Below are 18,482 nucleotides of genomic sequence, written 5' to 3' on the forward strand. Positions count from 1 at the left end.
CCTGCCAGTCACCATGCCTTCCATTTCCTCTCCAAGTAACCAAGGTCATTATTGTCCTAACTGTTATGGGAATATTTTTCACTTGTTCAACCATCTATGTTCAAATCCCTAAACTATATGGTTTGATTTAATTCCTTTAAATAGCGAGTTTCCTTGGTTCCTCAAGATTAAGTTATGGTTTATATTTTTCAAGAATATTTCATGTCTAGTGAGCAAAAAAAGGAATGCATATGTAGCACTGGATAACAAGAAAATGTCTTTCCTTATATCACACAGATAAAATAAAGTTTTACAAACACTGGCCATTTTCATATTAGGAAAAGAACAAGAGAATAAAAATAATTCACAGCGACATGTTTATTTAAGCCTTAGCTAAGCTTTCATTTACAAACAAATAGTTTTTGGGAAAAAGATCACAAGACAATATTTTCAAGTGTCATACCATCCACATAAAAATTAAACTTGCAGAATTTACAAATTAATATTCTGAGCAGACAGATAAATTATACATCCTTTTGCAAAATCCAATCTACAATATTTAAAAATTCATAGTTACAACATAAGACATTCTCTCTTTACAATCTACCTATTTACATAGCTTTCCTCACTGCAGGTGATATAGTTCTCATCATAGCTACCAAGGTTTGCAAACATAGTACATTTAAAATGTATTTAGCAGCACATAAAAAATTAGATAAAAAGGGAAAGAAATACTACTATTAAATAAAAATGAAATTAAAGGGTGATAATAGAAACAACTCCATAGGAAAATAGATCAAAATATATTTCTGTTAGGACATCAAAAATGTTTCCCATCACAGAATGTATGCACAGCACTAATAAAACAATTTAACAGCATTTTAGTCCTGAGCACAGAATATAGCACAGCTGCAAAACTTTGGTCAATACAAGTAAATATCGACATCTAACACAATCTGTTTAACCTTCTTTGTTAGTAGATTAAAGTTAGTTCCATTTTATGAAAAATCACCATCAGTAATATTCTCATATCTTTTTTCCATTACATTAAAAGAGCTTTTAAATTTGGGAGCCCTCTGTAGACTGATATAAATACCAGACAAACCAATGTTTGATTAACATTCCCAATATGTTTCAAATATGTAAATCATCTGAACAGACTATATGAATGAGTTAACAATGGGTTGCTTTGTATTCCAAGTGTATTTTCTGTCACAAAAGCAGACATGTTGTACTTCAAATAATTTGAAGATGTTCTTTATAGCCAGGCATAAAAATCCAGCCACTATATAAGTGCAAATCAAGCAGCATATCAATTATAGGTTATATATGCATTGGTAGATATTAAAATTAAGCACATAGGATAGTACACAATTTTATTAGAATACCATTTATATTCAGCAGTTGGATTCAGATATATTTTCCAGTTAATTCCATTCACAAGTTTTTGCCTAATAAATGCAGGACAACATTTTCCATAAAGAACATAGAGTATAATCACAGTATTCAGTTTATGACTAACTTCATTCATGTTTAATTACTGGCAATATCTTCCACTGGATCTCCTGTGTCAAAGAGCTGACCATCTTGCAAATTTCGAGTCTTCCAAATTCTCACAGTTCGATCACTACACAATAATAAATTAAAAATGAACATGTGAAAAGAGGTGGAAAGATAAAGAAGTAGTTTGTAGAATTACTTATCATGGAAACATTTTCTGAAAAGATCTCTAATAGATGTAAGTAAAAATATACATTGTCCCATAGGTATACCAAACAGGTACCCATAATAATGAAATTAAAAATAGTTCGTATTATCAAGGGCCTACTATATGCCAGGTATTGTTACTATGTTCCCCTCACATACACTAATGCATTTAATTCTCTTTACATATCATAAGATATAGATAATGCTATTCTCCCCTATTTATTGATGAGCAAATTGAGGTCCAAAGAAGTTAATTAATTTGCCCAAGATCGGGCTTCCCTGGTGGTCCAGCGGTTGACTCCACCCTTCCACTGCAGGGAGCGTAGGTTTGATCCCTGGTCAGGGAAGTTCCGCATGTCTCAAGGTGCGGCCAAAAAATATATATATATATTGCCGAAGATCACAAAGTAAGTGATAGTGCCAAGATTTGAAACCAGGCAGTCTGGCTCCATCTCTTAAAGACTTTACTAATATGACATGGTCAGAGGTCTTCAGGCATAGGAGCCCACAGTAAGATCACAGTGAGGGGGCCAGGGCAGGAATTCCAGGGAGTTGGTGAATCTGTTGATATTCAGGAAGAATTATGTTCAGGTAAGCCCACAGAAAAAGCAGGAGGCTACTAAGAAGTAGTCTAACATTCTGTCTATCATAGAACATAGACAATTCAAAGCTTTTCTGAGAAAACTTATTTTTATTCACTTAACATGTGGGTTCTGGGGACTAGTCATTAGACAATCACATTTCTTACCATGTCTCTCATGGTTCTAAAAAGAGAGTGTTGCTTTTCTCCCATTTCCTAACAAACCCAAAGCCAAAAAGAACGAGTTACCATAGAATTGTATAGTTAAAAAGTATTTCAAAGATTATGTAGTCCATTTCGAGGATAAAGAAAGTTTAGTGACTTGTTCAATGTAACATAGTAGAGTACAGAGCTGAGCCTAGAATCCAGGCTTTCTAATTTTTAATCAACAATCTTCTCATCCCTAAGAGTTCTTACCACAAGGTAAAAAAAATCACTTTTTTTCTTTTCCTTTTTTTTTTTTGTATCTACATGAGACGATGGATGCTAACTAAGCTTATTGTGATAATCATTTCATTATATATTTAAGTCAAATCATTATGCTGTATACCTTAAACTTACACAGTGCTGTATGTCAATTATATCTCAATAAAACTGGAGGGAAATAATAATCTCTCCCTATCCCACACAGCACATGTAACTGAAAACAGAAGGGGATATGTTCACACATTCACCCATTTATCCATTCATTTATACAACCATCCATTCAACAAATGTTTCTTGGGAACTTGCAGTGTTCTAGGCATTATTCTAGGTGCTCGGGATCAATTAAAAATAAACAAATAAATAAAAAACACAATCCTAGGCCTTTGTAGATCATATATTCTAGCAAAAGGAGACAGACAATAAAACTTAATAAATAATTAAATTATAAAGTTTATTAGAAAGTAATAAATGTTATAGAGAAATTAAAGAGTATGGCAAAGGGGATCAGGATCAGGAGTGGTAGTTGATAAGAGAGATCACAATTTTAAATAAAATGGCAAGGTTATTCTTATCGAGAAAGAAAGACATTAGAAGAAGATCAGGATCTCTGAAGGCACTTTGGGCAAATGTCCTAAGGTTGGAGTGAGCCTGATATGTTCAAGAATCAGCAAAGATGTTATTGGTGTTTTAAGAGAAGGAGCACACCAGAGGGTACTAGAAGGTAAGGTGAGAGATAAATGCTCAAAGGGTCAGATCAAGTAACGGCCTCTACTTTAGATAAAATGGATGATCAATGCAAGGTTTTGAGCAGAGAAGGAACAAGATCTGACTTGTATTTTTTAAAAATTACTCTGGTGTCTGTATTGAGAATAGACTACACATGGGCAACGGACCTTGTTTAGGAGGCTACTGTAGTAATCCAAGAGCTGAAGGTGACTAGGGTCAGAGAGGCAGCAAAAGGCATGGTGAGAAGTGATCAGATTCTAGATATAATTTAAAGGTAGAACACCAACAGAGTTTGCTGATGCATTGGATATGGAGTGTGAGAGAAAGAGAGGAATGAAGGTTTCTAAACTAAGCAACAGAGAAGACAGACAAGCCATCAACTGAGATGGAGAAGGCTTTAGGATGAGCAGGTTTCTTAGGAAGGTCAGGAGTTCAGTTTTGGACATATGAAGCCTAAGATGAACAAACTTACACTACTAGTCATGACAGAGTAACCTGTGCCAGGTTAGTGCTCCTGTTGTAAACAAAGTGAAAACTTGACAGAATATATGGAACAACTATTTTCAGAAACTGGGCAATAGGTAGTTCAGGCCTGTAATCCCTGAGAAAAGGGAAACAGAGAAGGTGAGCTCTGTGATGGCCCTGGCTCTCAGTCTGGCAGCACTTTCCAGACTACAGCAATGTGGGAAACCAAGCAGAAAAATCACAGAATCAGAGTTGAAGAGATAGTAATAAAAATCTGGTAAGTGTGAAACAGTTGGAATTTGTAGAACCAGATAGAGAAGAGGAGAGAGCTATGCAAAAAGAACTACGGAGCTATAGGAAAAGAATTCCATCAATCTACATAGGGGTCCCCTAATGCTTTTGACTGAAGGCTAAGTTGCACATGAGTAGAATCAGACTATAAGGCCACACCAAAAAACTACTAGTGAGTATAAGTCAAACAAATCCCAGAGTTCACAAAGCGCTGTGAGATGTTCAGGTTCTGACCAGTGGAGAACAGCATCAAACATTCAAGACATTCAATAGAAATCCAAGAAGAGTTAAAAACAAGTCTCAAAAATATGAGCTGAACCACAAGTAACTTATGTGCCTGACAAACAAAGCCCAATACTCTTTAAAGGAATACAACAAAATCCAGATACTCAAAACACAATACTATAATTAATGTTCAACATTCTATAAAATGTTACTTGACATAAAAGCAGAAAAAATAAGACCCATAATCATAAGAAAAATCAATCAGTGACATCAGATCCAGAAATCAGATATGATAGAATTACTTATACAAGGACTTTGAATTATAAAGTCCCACCTATAAAATAGGGATTATAATAATACTCACCTTCTAGAGTTCTTATGAAGACTAAATGAGTAAAAGCCTGAAAACACTTAGGACAATGCCTGGTAGATACTAAACCCTATACAAACACTCGTTAGATAACAAATAAGTAGCACTAATTTGAAAATAGGCCTTCTGATTTTATTGGCGATTTTCCTGATTTTATGTTACATGGTAAATACATCTGCATCTGATGCTCCATGGGTAAACTGAGAAAAATTTCAATTCTTCAAAAATAAAACTGTATCATGGAAGAAAAGTATTATATCATACCTCACCGACCAGACCTCAGTGATACATAATACTTTTATAGTCTTATCTTGTGTGTCCCACAGCTTTGAGGGATATTAATTTATTTCCCATAAATTGTCAAGGACAAAACAAATTTCCAAGGGAACAAATAAAAGTGATGACTCTTAAGAAAGTATGCATCTTGGAAATAGCATCAATGAAGCACCAAAGGTAAACACCTTAGAAAAACACAAAAGAAATCGGCTTTGATGTACTTTAGAGATGAGAGAAAGTAAATCTAAATGAGAAGAGGGATTCAATGGAAACAGCACAAATAATAAGAGACACCAGAGAAATATAGCAGAGGTTTCAAAATAAAATCAGGGTAATCGTGCATTTAGGACAGACGAATCAAGCAGTTGGTCAAATTAAGTAACATAATTGGTACACAAATGACATAGGGAGATTTTCAAGATATTCATGAGAAATTACATTTTATTTGATTGAGATGAACACCTCACATTACAGTTAGTATATATGCTTTCCTTTTCAAAGTACTTATATACATATTATGTCACTTTTATGGTCACATCTCTACACCTCCTTCAAACATCTTCTTAAATGTCACTTTTTCAGTAAGGCCTTCACTGATCACTCTATTGTGTAACCCCTGCCCCCCAGTGATGCTCTCATCCCCCTTCCCTGCTTTATTTTTCTCCATAGCACCTCTCACCATGTAACATATTTTACTTATTTATTTTCTTTTCTCCTCCTTAGAATGAAACTACGGTTTGTATCTACTTTGTTCACCTCTCTATTCCCAAGGGTCCGGAACAGTGCCTGGCACATAGGAGATTCATCATGAATAAGCAAATGAGCAAATAAATTAATCAATCCAGTCATCTTAACAGGGAAGTAGATATTATTACTATGTACTTAAACTTTAAAGGAGGTAGAAGATGCACAAAGTTTTTTTTTTTAAATGAAATGGTCTAAATTTGAAGAATGACAAGTTTGTTGCCTTTCTGGAAAAAAACTTTTAGAAACTAGTCACTTATGAATGATTTTTTAAAAATTAAAATCACCAGGGGAAGATCTGGCAGAAGACTTCTTAGTCTAATCAGAGAGCCGATATAGGAGTAACACTATTACCATGTAACCAGGGGAGCCCAAACTCAGTGCCCACAGTGTTTCTCAGAAAATATAAATAAGACATCATAAATAGACATTAGAATAACTGTAATAAAAGGATTCATATGTTCTACATTTCCAGATATTTACAACTTACAGGATTTATTAAATCTGAATACAAGTAAACAATATAGAGAAAGATCACATAGCAGAAACTTACTCAGCTGCAGTAAAAATGTGGGTGGAATTAACACATATGGCATTGATAGGACTCTCATGACCTTTCATCTCTCCAACTGGCACAAAGGTATCTATGTTCCAGAGTTTCAGAATGCCCCCTCTGCAGCCACTGAGCAAAACTGGGTGGCCTGGCATCACTCCAAGGGCACAGACCCAATCCTTATGTGCATTTGGAACTTGCTGAGAAAAAAAAGAAAAATCAGCAGTTTAAGGGGAGTAGTCCAAACTGACATTTTCATACCAAAATAAGTTACAAAAGTTTTTATTGACAAAATTCAAAATTTGGAACATTGAATTGGCCTGGAAACCATAAAAATCATTTTCTATGAAGTCACTCTTCATGATTTAAAGAAATAAATCTGTAATTTGCTCCTAAATTTGCCTCACTAGTTATCATCAGTGTTATCAGTATTAAAGGCCTAGAATGTTAAAAAAGAAAAATCTATAGAATCTAAAACACCTGGAAAGTATACAGAATTTTTCAAACATCACTTTCTCTTCAAAGGAGTAACTATTTCACCTTTCTCCAAAATGTATCTCACGCAACTAGTTTGAAAACTACAACCTGGTGTGTAGACTATAAGGATTGTCTCAAAAATCACTGCCTTAAATTTTGGAAGAGAACATAGAGGCCTAAAGCTTTTTGTTGAAGGCTGGAGCTAACCTATATATTTCACAATGAGTAAACAATAATTATAAGCTCAGACTATATACCATATTTTATGCATAAATATATTTATATACATAACATAAAAGTCACATCCAAGAATGTATATCTATAAAAGAAAAGCTTTTGAGTGCAATATATGCATCTGTTCCCAGGTTTTTGCTATTAACGTTCATGCTACTTGTTCATTTTGTTTTCATCTGGTTGTAAGCAGGAAAGTAGGAATAATTGCAATACATACACACGCATACATTTATATGGAAAAGCCTGAAATTGAGTACAATTTTATCTGTTAACTAACTTCTTCCTCTCGGAATTAGGAAAAGCCACCAATGTTTGATTGTATTGACAGGACACTTCAATCCAACTATCATTCTATAGGAAATGAGAGAACCACCACTGTTGAATGTATGAAAATGAGATGAGGAATCATTTAGACTGCTTTGACCTTAGTGAAACTTGGTACTCTTTGGAATATGTGTACATAAAACAAAAACAAAATGAGAAACTGACTGCTTTACTCCAAGACTGATTTCATTTAGTAAACACAAGCATGGTGCTATCCCAGATCTTCCAACTCTTATCAGAGTCTATTCCCTTTTTATTTAGGAGATATCATTAAATGTTGAATGTTGCCCTTTTCATAATTAGTAACTCTGGTGGGTGATGATGAAACACTCTTTAAGAGGAAGCCCTGTTTGATACCATCCCTAAACAATGAAAATCTACATAGAGGCTCTTCGCGTTCTTATATAGAATACTGGTGACTTTGAAATACCCACTCCATCCCATGAAAAGGTTTTGCATTACCTGTAGAAGGTCTTTTTGAGCTAAATCCCATTTCTTGATTCCATTATCTCTGGAACCACTAAATAGGTTATCCCCTTGTATGGTTAATGCTTCAATGCCATCATAATGAGGGGGCTCGAAATTGTGGGTGGGACTCACAGCTCCAAGAGCCCCTTCAGTTACATCAAACATCTAAATAAAAGCAGAAAGGAAGCAGTCATCCGATTTATCTTACAAATAAGCACCTATATGCATTCATTCATAGAAACACACACACGTATATTAACCAGATATGATTTGTTTTATTTTACTAAGGTAACTAAAATAACCTGCTATGAATGACTCAGGATGAACCTGAGCCCTATCTTCACACTACTTTTGCTTACATGTCACATGTTTACATGTCTGCAAGCTCTTAAGAAAGGCAACCAATTTTCTCATGTGTGAGTGTACAAACGATATGTTAAATAATAAAAATGCTACATATCAATCCAGTTGAAATTCAAATAAATGATATGATTGTTATTTAAACACTATTAGGTAGCTCTGCAATCTTGGTGGTCATCTCAAATTCTCCAAAGCTGCTATTCAAAGCCTTTCACTCCCCTCAGTTGCTCTCATCTCTCTTAACTGTTGAACTTGTGATTTCCTAAAAAGGTTAGTATGACCAAAAATAAACTTTCTGGACCATCCTCCCAGTTACAAAAGTTTTCTTTTATTCTCAAACATTCTCTTACCCTTCTCTTCTTTTCAGATGCTAAAGTGTACCTACTTTTTCCCAAGGTTCACATCTTTGATCTGATTCACCAATTGCTACCACTTCACTCTTCACACTTTCCCTCTCCACTGAGCCCATTTCCTGAGCATATAAACATGCTCAAGTCTACCAAATATAAAATCCTCTCACCTTAACCATTCTATTGTCAAGTCACTAACCGATTTCTCATCTCTTAATCAAAGTTTCTAAAAAATAGTACTTATACTCTTCCTATCTCTCTTTATTACTGTTTCCTCTTTTTTATTCCCATTGGTTCTTATAGGATTCCCCAAGGCTGAGTCATATCAACCCCCCTCCTTTGGCCATGTCAACTACTCTAACTCCTTAACCATCTGCTTCTATTTGAACAGCTCTGAAACATACATGTCTAGTCATAACTTATCTTGAGCTCTGGACTTGCCTTTCAAATGGCCTGCTGGACTACATGAGAAGGTCCTCTATTAGCATCTCAAATTTAACATCTCCAGAATCAAACTATGCTTCTCTCTTCATCTTATCTGCTACTTGCATAAAATATGAAGACTATAACATGTTCAGCATTAAAGGTGGTGATGATGAGACTTAAGCATTAGTTGGATGACTGAGCCAAAAAAATCTTTAAAATCCCTCCCAACCTATCTTCTATGAAAAGTGAGAATACATGTTTAAATAATAAGACAACACAACCAGGAACCGAGTGAGGAAAAGATCAGGAAGAAAAAGCAAAGGTTAGAAATGAGAAAAAAGAAAACTGATTTAGAGAAAAGGGTCCCAGGTGCATCTCAATACTTCTAATCTATCATTTAATAGGAGAATGTAATTAAACAACTTTATTATACACACTCTGATATAATGATCCTTGGAGCCAGTGATGATTAAATCTTGTCCACTAGAAATCTGATCTACAGTAAGACACATAACAGGGCCTAGGTGTCCCGTTAACTTTCCTGTGGACTGAAACCTTTAAAAAGAGAGAAAAATAATTTTGTTTGAAAATATTTCTTAGCATGTTGAGCCTAAGCCTCAGCAAAAATAATCAACAGTCTTTGCTAAAACTGTTCTTTTTGATTTAACTCCACCTCTATGCAACTCTGTTCAAATTAAGAGTAAAAATAATGGCCAAAGTAATCAATTCTCTGAAGGAAGTGTGAGGAGTCCTAAATAAGTTATTCCAAAGCAACTAATATCATTCAGGTAGTTAAAAAAAAAAAAAAATCAAAACTCCAAAAACTTGCTAAAGGCTAATTTTAACTCTAACCTAAGTCCAGGTAAACCTTAATCTGTTAAATTCTCAACATGATATAGACATATGATTGATGTTATTAGGGCCAATTTGAAATTTGATTAAAACAACTATGTCACTGATATAACTAGAAAATAACAATATGAAGAAAGTAAAATTATTTTACTACACTAACATATATTCTCACATATACACATATATGTACACCCATCATATATACACATACACGTATGCACACATATGTGTATATACATGCATGTCAGAAAATAGGTAGTTCATTTCATCAATTATTACAGAGACATGAAAATGACCAGGAATATATCTGACTGGTAGAAAAACATGTGATGCCCATTGTCAGGGGGTGACAATGAACCTTTGTTTCATAGTCCTACCTCAAATCAAGCTGCTGGAATACAGAGGTGTATTTGCCCTCTAGAATATTACTTGTAACTCTTTTCTTAGTTACTTTGTTAAGATGAATCTGTATTTAATCAGGTTGCTGAAATCAAGCAACTTGAAAAAGGATCTAACTTTTCAGCAGAAAAGAATGTAAAGATTTTCAAAAGCTGGTATCTTTTCTGCCTCATGTCATGACTTTGAGTATCTTCCTTCATGGTACTACAACTACAAATCAAGTGTAATGTCTTCAAGAATAAACCCAGTCCTCATCTCGTTCCTAATTTTCTTAAACAAGCACTGTTTTCAATTTTCTACTTTTTTTTTCTAAAACTGTTCTCAGGACTGTGTTTCTTATTTCTCTTTCTCTCTCATTTATTTATCTATAAATTATGCTTATAATACTTTCTCAGTCATGCATTAAAATGTTACAAGTTATAACCAATTTTCCTCAGAATTTCTAAAATAAATTTCCCTTTGATTTACTACTGACAAAGCCCTTCTAGATGGGATTATTAACTGAATTACCTATATTACCTGAATTACAAACTTTACTCAGAATCTTGTAATTGCCTTTTAATGGCCTTTATCCTCCATTACAAGATGAGTTCTAAGAAGATGGACACCAAATTTGTCTTGCTCAGTCTTTATCCCCAGTACCTTACCACAAGTGTTGGTATAGTGCTTGCCATAATTGATATTGAATAAACATTTATTAACTAATAAATAAATATTCCCTTGCTGCCAAATTTTTAAGAACTAGAAAAGAAGCTAAAATAAACACTCAAATGAAGGATAAAAGCTTATACTTCACGGCAAAAAGAAATCAAATCAAAGATGTAATGCCTTATATTTCAATTTATCATTTTTCTCTTTGTACTCACTTCATCTTCTTAATACTTCATCATATATATGTGTATATATATATAATTCTATATTTATAAAAATCCTGTGAATATTTACGCTTAAAGTTATATGGTTTGTAAACTGAAAATTTTGAGATAATGATGCATAAGTGATGTTACAAAAAATAATTCTTTCAAAGGTACTGATGCAACTAGCATGAGAATCTTGTTCTCTTCCTGGTAAACAACACAACTTATAGACAAATGTTAAGAAAGGCTATTTTCCTTCATATATTTTTTTCCCAGCAATGGAGATTAAAAGAAAGGAAAATTGTGAGTTTGCTAACGAGGACATAGACGTTCAGCGGTGCTGAATCAAACAGAAAAGTCTAGGTTTTTATATTAACTTCTGGGGTTATACAAATTAGATTTCACACACACTAATGCTATTAATGTGTGTATAATGCTATTAATGTATTAATGCTATTAATAATTTGCCATATACAGGAAGTACATTTTCTTTAAAATTCTACCTTTTAAGATCCCACATTCTGACAGCATTTCCAGAAGCTGCATAGAGAAAGGTGCCAGTTGGGTTCAGTGCAATTTGATTGACTTGGTTTTCCCCAGAAGGAATAGTAACTGTCCGGCTGGTGGTGGCAGAACAAGCATCTCCAAGAGTAACTTGACCTGAAGACCTTAACAGAGACAAAGTAAAGCAAAATAAGTCACATTTCTGGACAAGAGTTAGTCTTAGAATTGGAAACTGGCTGTAGACAACAAGAAGATCTGTGTTCTTTGGTCACTGTATGCACTGTGCCTAGCACAACACCTCATACACACTAATAAATAAACATTTTGATAGATAAATAAATGAAGAAAACAAGATGACATGGCTTAAAACTCTTAATTTGCAAGTTATTATAACACTAGGAATTCTGGGCCCTGTTAGAGATGACTTAAATATGATTCAGAAAAGATTAGATGACAAAGACAAAAACTCAACAAATGATACAGTGTCACAAAATTAATTCATTTTCCTGCAGTTTCCAGAAGTTCCCTGAGGAACAAGCCTACCAGTATTCCTTTCATATATAAGATTTGCCCTTATGAATTAAAGACACTAAGGACTTTTTATTTTCAGTTTTTGTTTATTTTAACCCAATCATATAAGGATTACTTACTATATGCGAAAGATTTAAATATGATTTATTTCTATTTCCTCAGCTAAATTCTAAATGGTAAGTATATTTTTAAATTTTGAAACATTTTATTAGCAAACTTCTAAAATACCAAGTTATAATCAATCTTTTCAAATTTGATTTTGATTTTAATGAGTCAACTGGATTGGTAAATTTCTAACATAAGATACAGTGTTTTTTTTCTACAAAATTCTCCACAAGAGACCTGTATTCAGTACAGTAAATAATTAGTAATTCTCAAAATATAAAATAGCACTTAAATATTAATAATCCTCACTCTACAAATTAGTAAAAATTAACCATTCCTATGCTCCCTTCTCTTATTTAAACCAACAGAGTTCACCTTAATTTTAATTATGTAAAACAGTTCATCAATCTTATGGCAAAAAGGATCACTATTTGCTCTATATTTTAAAGACATATGATAACAGACGTAGAAAACAAATTCATCCTCCAATTGTCCAATATAACCTACAGTTATTAAATATAGGCTAGCACCAAAGCAGTGTAAGTCTTAAAAAAACTCCTCAATTAATTAGCATGTATTATTCAATACATGCTAATTAAATTTTGCAAGTACTTCTTAACAGTCTATAATGGTGATTTCAGCCATTTTCTAAATAGTGGTACTCATTTGAAGCAAGTAATGTAAATCATTTAACTACATCAATTAATGAATACTATGAAAATTTAATTCCTTAGTTATTTGGGAGGGAGGAAATATGAAATGTGTATTTAGTCACAGATCAAATATGACTTCTCCTTTCCTGTTTAATATTGAGCTATTGTATTTTATTTTCTCAACAGTTTTTTTTCACCTTATTTTATCTGTGTTCTTATTATAAACACTTTCATATTCTTTGCAAGTGGATAGGTATAAATAAACAAGAATGCATAAATAGGCCTATCTTTTCTTACATTTTGTAAACAAGAACTATTTGCCCCTTATGCTGTTTGTCTTTAAGTTACTTACGTTAGCGTTCGAATGCACTTTGCTGAATCTCTGATATCCCACACCTTAATATAAGATGTTGACACAGTGAAGACCAAACTTGTATAATTACAGTATTTTACAGATACTACATTGTTGTGATGACCTCCCAGTGACATTATCTCCTGCCCAGTCACCAGATTCCATACTTTACAAGTACGATCTAAAAACAAACAAATAAAAAAGAGGAAATACTGTCAATATGAGCTAAATTAGATTCTCTTAACAATAACAATTTCTCTTCTATGAGAAAAAAAATGAGATAAGAAAACAGTAATTATTTAATTAACTTGCAGCAGGCATCCTAACTCTATCCTTGACACTTTTCAGCAGGTTGAAGGGCAAAGTAGGTATAAAGGATTAGATGAAAGCCAGGATATCTGGTGTATGCATTATGTGGTATTAAAAAATAATTATACAAAATTTTGAAATAGACATATCAAGAGAATCTTGTTTCAAATTGCTCCTGAATTTAAAATGGCAATCCCAAATCAGCCTCTTTGAGACATTTTGCTTTGATCACTCTTTTACGTACTCACCACACTCCACATGTAGGAATACACACACCTTTCTTTTCCAGGGGTCACTGATTGATTTCATTTTTGACCCAAAAACATAATCATAAAACTATTCTATTTTTTTTGACATGCTAAATATCTAATTATCCTGGACTAATAAATTTAATTTGAATCATTAGAAAATTCTTTTACAGAGCAAATTTTTTTAATTGGGGAATTACTTGCCATTATTCACAATTCACAAGTTCTAGCTAGACTTTCCCCTCACCTTGTAACATCCCTAAATGCTAAAAAGCTTTGACTAGCTTCCCAAATTCCTGTACATGCTTCCTTCTCACTTTTCTAACCTCACTGTCCACCACTGCCCCTAAATATACTCTACTTTTCAATCCAACTGAATTTAGTTTCCAAACCCACTTCTACCTCCAAGTCTCTGCTTACACTGTTCTCTAATCTTGGTTGCCCATTCTTACCTGTCAAATCCAAACAATACTGTAAGGTTCATCCTAAATGCCTCCTTATCAAAGCCTTCCTTATTTTTCACAATTTAGCATAATCTCTCCCTTTTCTGAAACCTCGAAACTCTTTGTCTATAACTCTTCAAATCGTTTACAGTTAATTTCTAGTTGCCTGCAATTTCACCAAAGGGGTTAAGAGTGCAGGTCTGGAGATGAGTAGACCTAGGTTTCTAATCCTGGCTCTTTCACTTACTAGTTAAGTTTATCTGGGAAAATTATTTAATTTCTTGAATCTTCAGCTTCTTCATCTGTAAAATTAGGATGCAACATGTATTTCATTGGGTTTATTGTGAGAATTAAATGAGATAAAATTTGCATAGTCTCTGACATAGAGTAAGTGCTCAAGAAATGGTGGTTGCTACCCATCTTATTCTCTTTACCACACTGTACACTGTAATGGCCTTTTGTAGATTTTTATATAGCCTGCATTACTAAGCTCAGTGCTTTGTATGTATTAGATGCTCAATTACCAAAAGGAGATGTATTCCCTCACCATTCTATTCATCTAACATCAACACAAGTTTTACTTTCTTCCCAACTATGCAATGATTTTATATTTTATGTAATTCAGGAGTTGAATGAGATTATCTCTCAGATTCTTATGTGTCTTAAGCAGTTTGACATTTTTAAAAACATGTTAAAATGTAATCATTAAAAAAAAATATGTTAAATATCCACATGGCACAACTACTAGCACCTTTTGATCCAGTGAAGAGAAGATCATCAGTAGAATCCACACAGAGCACAGCTTTTGTATGCCCTTCAGCTATGTGAATACACTGAAGTGGAGAAGCTCTGATTCCTTTCAAAGCTGGAAATGGGTTGATTATGCCCCTGAGGTGGGGGAAAAAAATAAGATTTACTTTAGTAGCTATATCATGAAACTACTTTTTATTTTTTTCTTTGGCTTTAAGAAGTCTTTCTAAATAATTAGTATTGTAATAAAATCCAGATTGCTCCCTTGTCTCTTTTTTAAGCAAAAGGACAGAGACAAAGCGTGAAATTATAATAGTAGTGTTGGAGTGCATCAACTAATTAGGCATCAGCTAGCAGGTGCATTCTGCAAAGAGCAAAGTCATGATAAATTGGATTTTCTTATTAACAATTTCATCTCTTCAAAATTTAATGAAGTAATATTGGGAGCTCTTCAAATATAGTGAATTATGAAAAATGAGAAAGCATAAATGATGGATAACTGGAAGGTGTGACTATCAGCCTGGAATGAGACTCTATGTCAAAAAAGACATTCTAAAGAAAGTATAATACATACCACCTAAAATACTAAGGAAGCAAATTTCAAACAAATTTGAATAAATACAAGAATGACTGCATAGCCTGAAATTCTAAAGGGAGAATGGCTCAAAAATAACAAAAACTTTTAAAACTCTAACAATCTCAAAGACGATTTTTAAAAAAGAGTAAGATTTTAAAAGAATAGTGATGCTCTTTAGGGAGATTTCTCATAATTTTAATATTTCTGGAATTTCTGCTTTATGCCACTGGACTATGAACTACGAAAATATAAAATTTATCAAAACACTGTCCCTATCCCAAAGGAGGTTAAGACAGGATCTGAACTGAAATAATTGTATTGGGAAGACTAAAAATGAGAGTGAATTAAGAAATGATAAATATATAAGTTGGATGTATCTTTTCTCAGAGCAGGAAGAAAAATTATGTTGAAATATGTCCATTATATAAGACAGATGGCATAATGTTAGGACAGATTCAGCAATAAAACAAAGCTGTCTGTTTCCATCTTCCTGATGAAGGAGAACAACCTTTAAGATGCGAGGGACAGAAATAATTAAGAAGAAATGTAAGCCCAAGATACATTAGATCTGACAATGAAGAGTTATTCAGTGAGTTCAAGTATTTCTGTTTTTAAATCATTAGATCACAGGGTTGTGAAAGTATATACCATTGCAGAGGCAAAATCATTGTTGGTATACTAAGAGGATCAATAAAGGGGATAAAACATGTAGACCCAATTTTCCAGAAAGGAGAAAAAAAAGTGGATTTCAGAAATTACAGATGAGTAAAACTTCTTGTTGAGTCTCAAAGAGGAAAATATTAAACAAATAATTACAAACACTTAAATGCTCATCAGTAAGAGATAACATCTCACAGGGGAAGGTCCTTGTAGAATTAATAGGCAGGAAATTAGGGGAATGTCATATTCACAATATATATTGATTCCAATAAAGTCCATACAAAAAGCTTTTCAAATGATATCCCTATGGACATGGTGGGTAAGTATGAAACTGTTGTAGTAAGGTAGTTCCATCAATGGCTGAAGAGTCACCCCTAAAGAGTCAATGTTCCTCTCAGTCTGGAAAAAGGTCTTCAATATCTAGTCAGTCTTTCCCCAGAACTCAAGACAGATATGGCATGTTTATTAAATTGATATATTAAAGAGCTGCATTGTCTAGAAAAATTACCCAAAAAAATCCATTTAAGTATGTACTTAGCACTAAAATATTCATTGGATAAAATTTAAACATAAAATTTAAGTTGAAGATAGAACAGAACGCTCCAAGTAGGAAAGGAGCTTAATTAGATTTTAAAAGCTAAAGAAATTTGTTTATTGAATACAAGATCAATGGATCAACAATTTATGATTCTTCTACCAACACTTTCAATGACATGTGCAACAGAAGTAAGTATTTCAGGAGAAAGAAAGCAATAGAGCTACTATATTCTGCCAAGGCCACATCTGGAATGAGGCTGAGTTCCAGTTGCCACATTTTAAAAACAGCTTTGAAAAATCAGAGATTTTCCAAAACAGTGGAAGCAGAAAGAAGGATCTGCAGACTATATCATATTAGGAACAGATGAATCTAAAACTATTGAGCTGATAAGAGAACCTTCATCGGAGAGAGCATACAAAAGCACAGTTAAATAGCTGAATATTTAAAGAGCTGGCACATACACACAAAAAAGGTATACTGGATTAAATCTAGCATAGCTCAAGAGGGCTGATGACAGACCAATGAATAAAAACTTAAAGGAGGTAAATTAGGCTTAGGATTTAAAAAAAAAAACTTTATTTTTGGGATTTAGTTATAATGATTTCAAAAAGTGAAGGGAGTTCCCCATTACCAGAAATAAGACCAGGAATTGTTACCACCTGGGTGTATAATTACAAAATCCAAAGTATTATTTGCATTCACACATCAATTTGAGATTCTTGAAATTAATGCTCAGTAACTTGTTGGCAATGTAAGAACTTAACCAGATTAAAACTGAAATGGTAGCAAAACCTCCTCAAAAGTCTAAAACTGTCATTTTGAAATCCTATCACTATTATGTGGGGTTTATAGCTATGAACTGAAGCCATCAAATTATAACTATTGCTTCAAATGTTGAAAAGTTATGATCTAATGCATAGTCAATTGCTGCTCTTCTAAAACATTAAATATATATGTATGTATATTCTAACAACCTGATTATAAAGAAAAGAATTAATGTTAATAACCTAAGAGCTGTTTTGATCTGCATTTAATGACACAAATCATCCTAAGAAAAAAGCTAAACAGTACCCTTGGTTATTTAGCACTTGGTTATTTAGCACTATGTCTCCAAAAGAGTTCCTTCCTTCAGATTACTGTCTTTATCCTAAGAATCTATTAATGTTTCCTGATGATATAATGTGCAACACAATTCTGTCATGTCAAAGGTTGTAATATTACAAAAGTGAATATTTGCCTCCAGTAACTTATGTATGGCATAGCCCTAGAGACCAGGATGTCTCTTTTTCATTCTTACGTGTTTTATTTATTCAGATTTCTGAAGAAAAATAATTTCAACATTAAATATAGCATCATATTTATTAGATACTGAAAGATACTCTCAAATATTCAGAATGTTAGAGTTAATATTTTATAGAGATTACCTTATACAAAAGGTAACAGAAAAAGTACAGAAATTGGAAACATAAACCCATGGTATTTCTTTCTCTATTAAAATTAATCTATCCACATTCTGAAGTATATAAATCAACTTTAAAATAGTTTAAGTTAAGTTTAAATATTGCAAACTTATACAACAGATCTGATGTGAAGGGAAAAAATGCTTATTTCTGATCCATGCAAAACCAGTAAAGTCTTGTAATACTGTGAATAAGATTAATTTCCTCTCCCTTCCCCTGCCTACCTTCTGGAGGATCTACTGATGATCAGGAAAATGGCCATA

General features: G+C 33.3%; 1 protein-coding gene across 10 annotated transcripts in view; it reads right to left on the reverse strand.

Annotated features, from left to right (window-relative positions):
• Positions 1-353: 353 nt before the first annotated feature.
• The window catches only part of KIF21A (kinesin family member 21A), a 157,296-nt gene continuing 139,167 nt past the window's right edge, over positions 354-18,482 (reverse strand). For 6 of the 10 annotated variants that reach the window (XM_082665015.1, XM_082665023.1, XM_082665018.1 and 3 more), the window contains 7 exons: positions 14,986-15,122; positions 13,235-13,415; positions 11,593-11,757; positions 9,419-9,536; positions 7,840-8,010; positions 6,343-6,542; positions 354-1,606 (listed from right to left, as the gene is read on the reverse strand). In XM_082665015.1, the coding sequence (XP_082521141.1) occupies positions 1,513-1,606; positions 6,343-6,542; positions 7,840-8,010; positions 9,419-9,536; positions 11,593-11,757; positions 13,235-13,415; positions 14,986-15,122 (1,066 nt within the window). In that variant the 3' untranslated portion in view covers positions 354-1,512. Of the gene's footprint in view, positions 1,607-6,342; positions 6,543-7,839; positions 8,011-9,418; positions 9,537-11,592; positions 11,758-13,234; positions 13,416-14,985; positions 15,123-18,443; positions 18,459-18,482 lie in introns of those variants that run through there. The other 4 variants (XM_082665017.1, XM_082665020.1, XM_082665014.1 and 1 more) reach the window with 2 other exon arrangements.

The sequence above is a fragment of the Grampus griseus genome (assembly GCF_964374135.1).
Source record: "Grampus griseus genome assembly, chromosome: 11".
Lineage (NCBI taxonomy): Eukaryota > Metazoa > Chordata > Mammalia > Artiodactyla > Delphinidae > Grampus > Grampus griseus.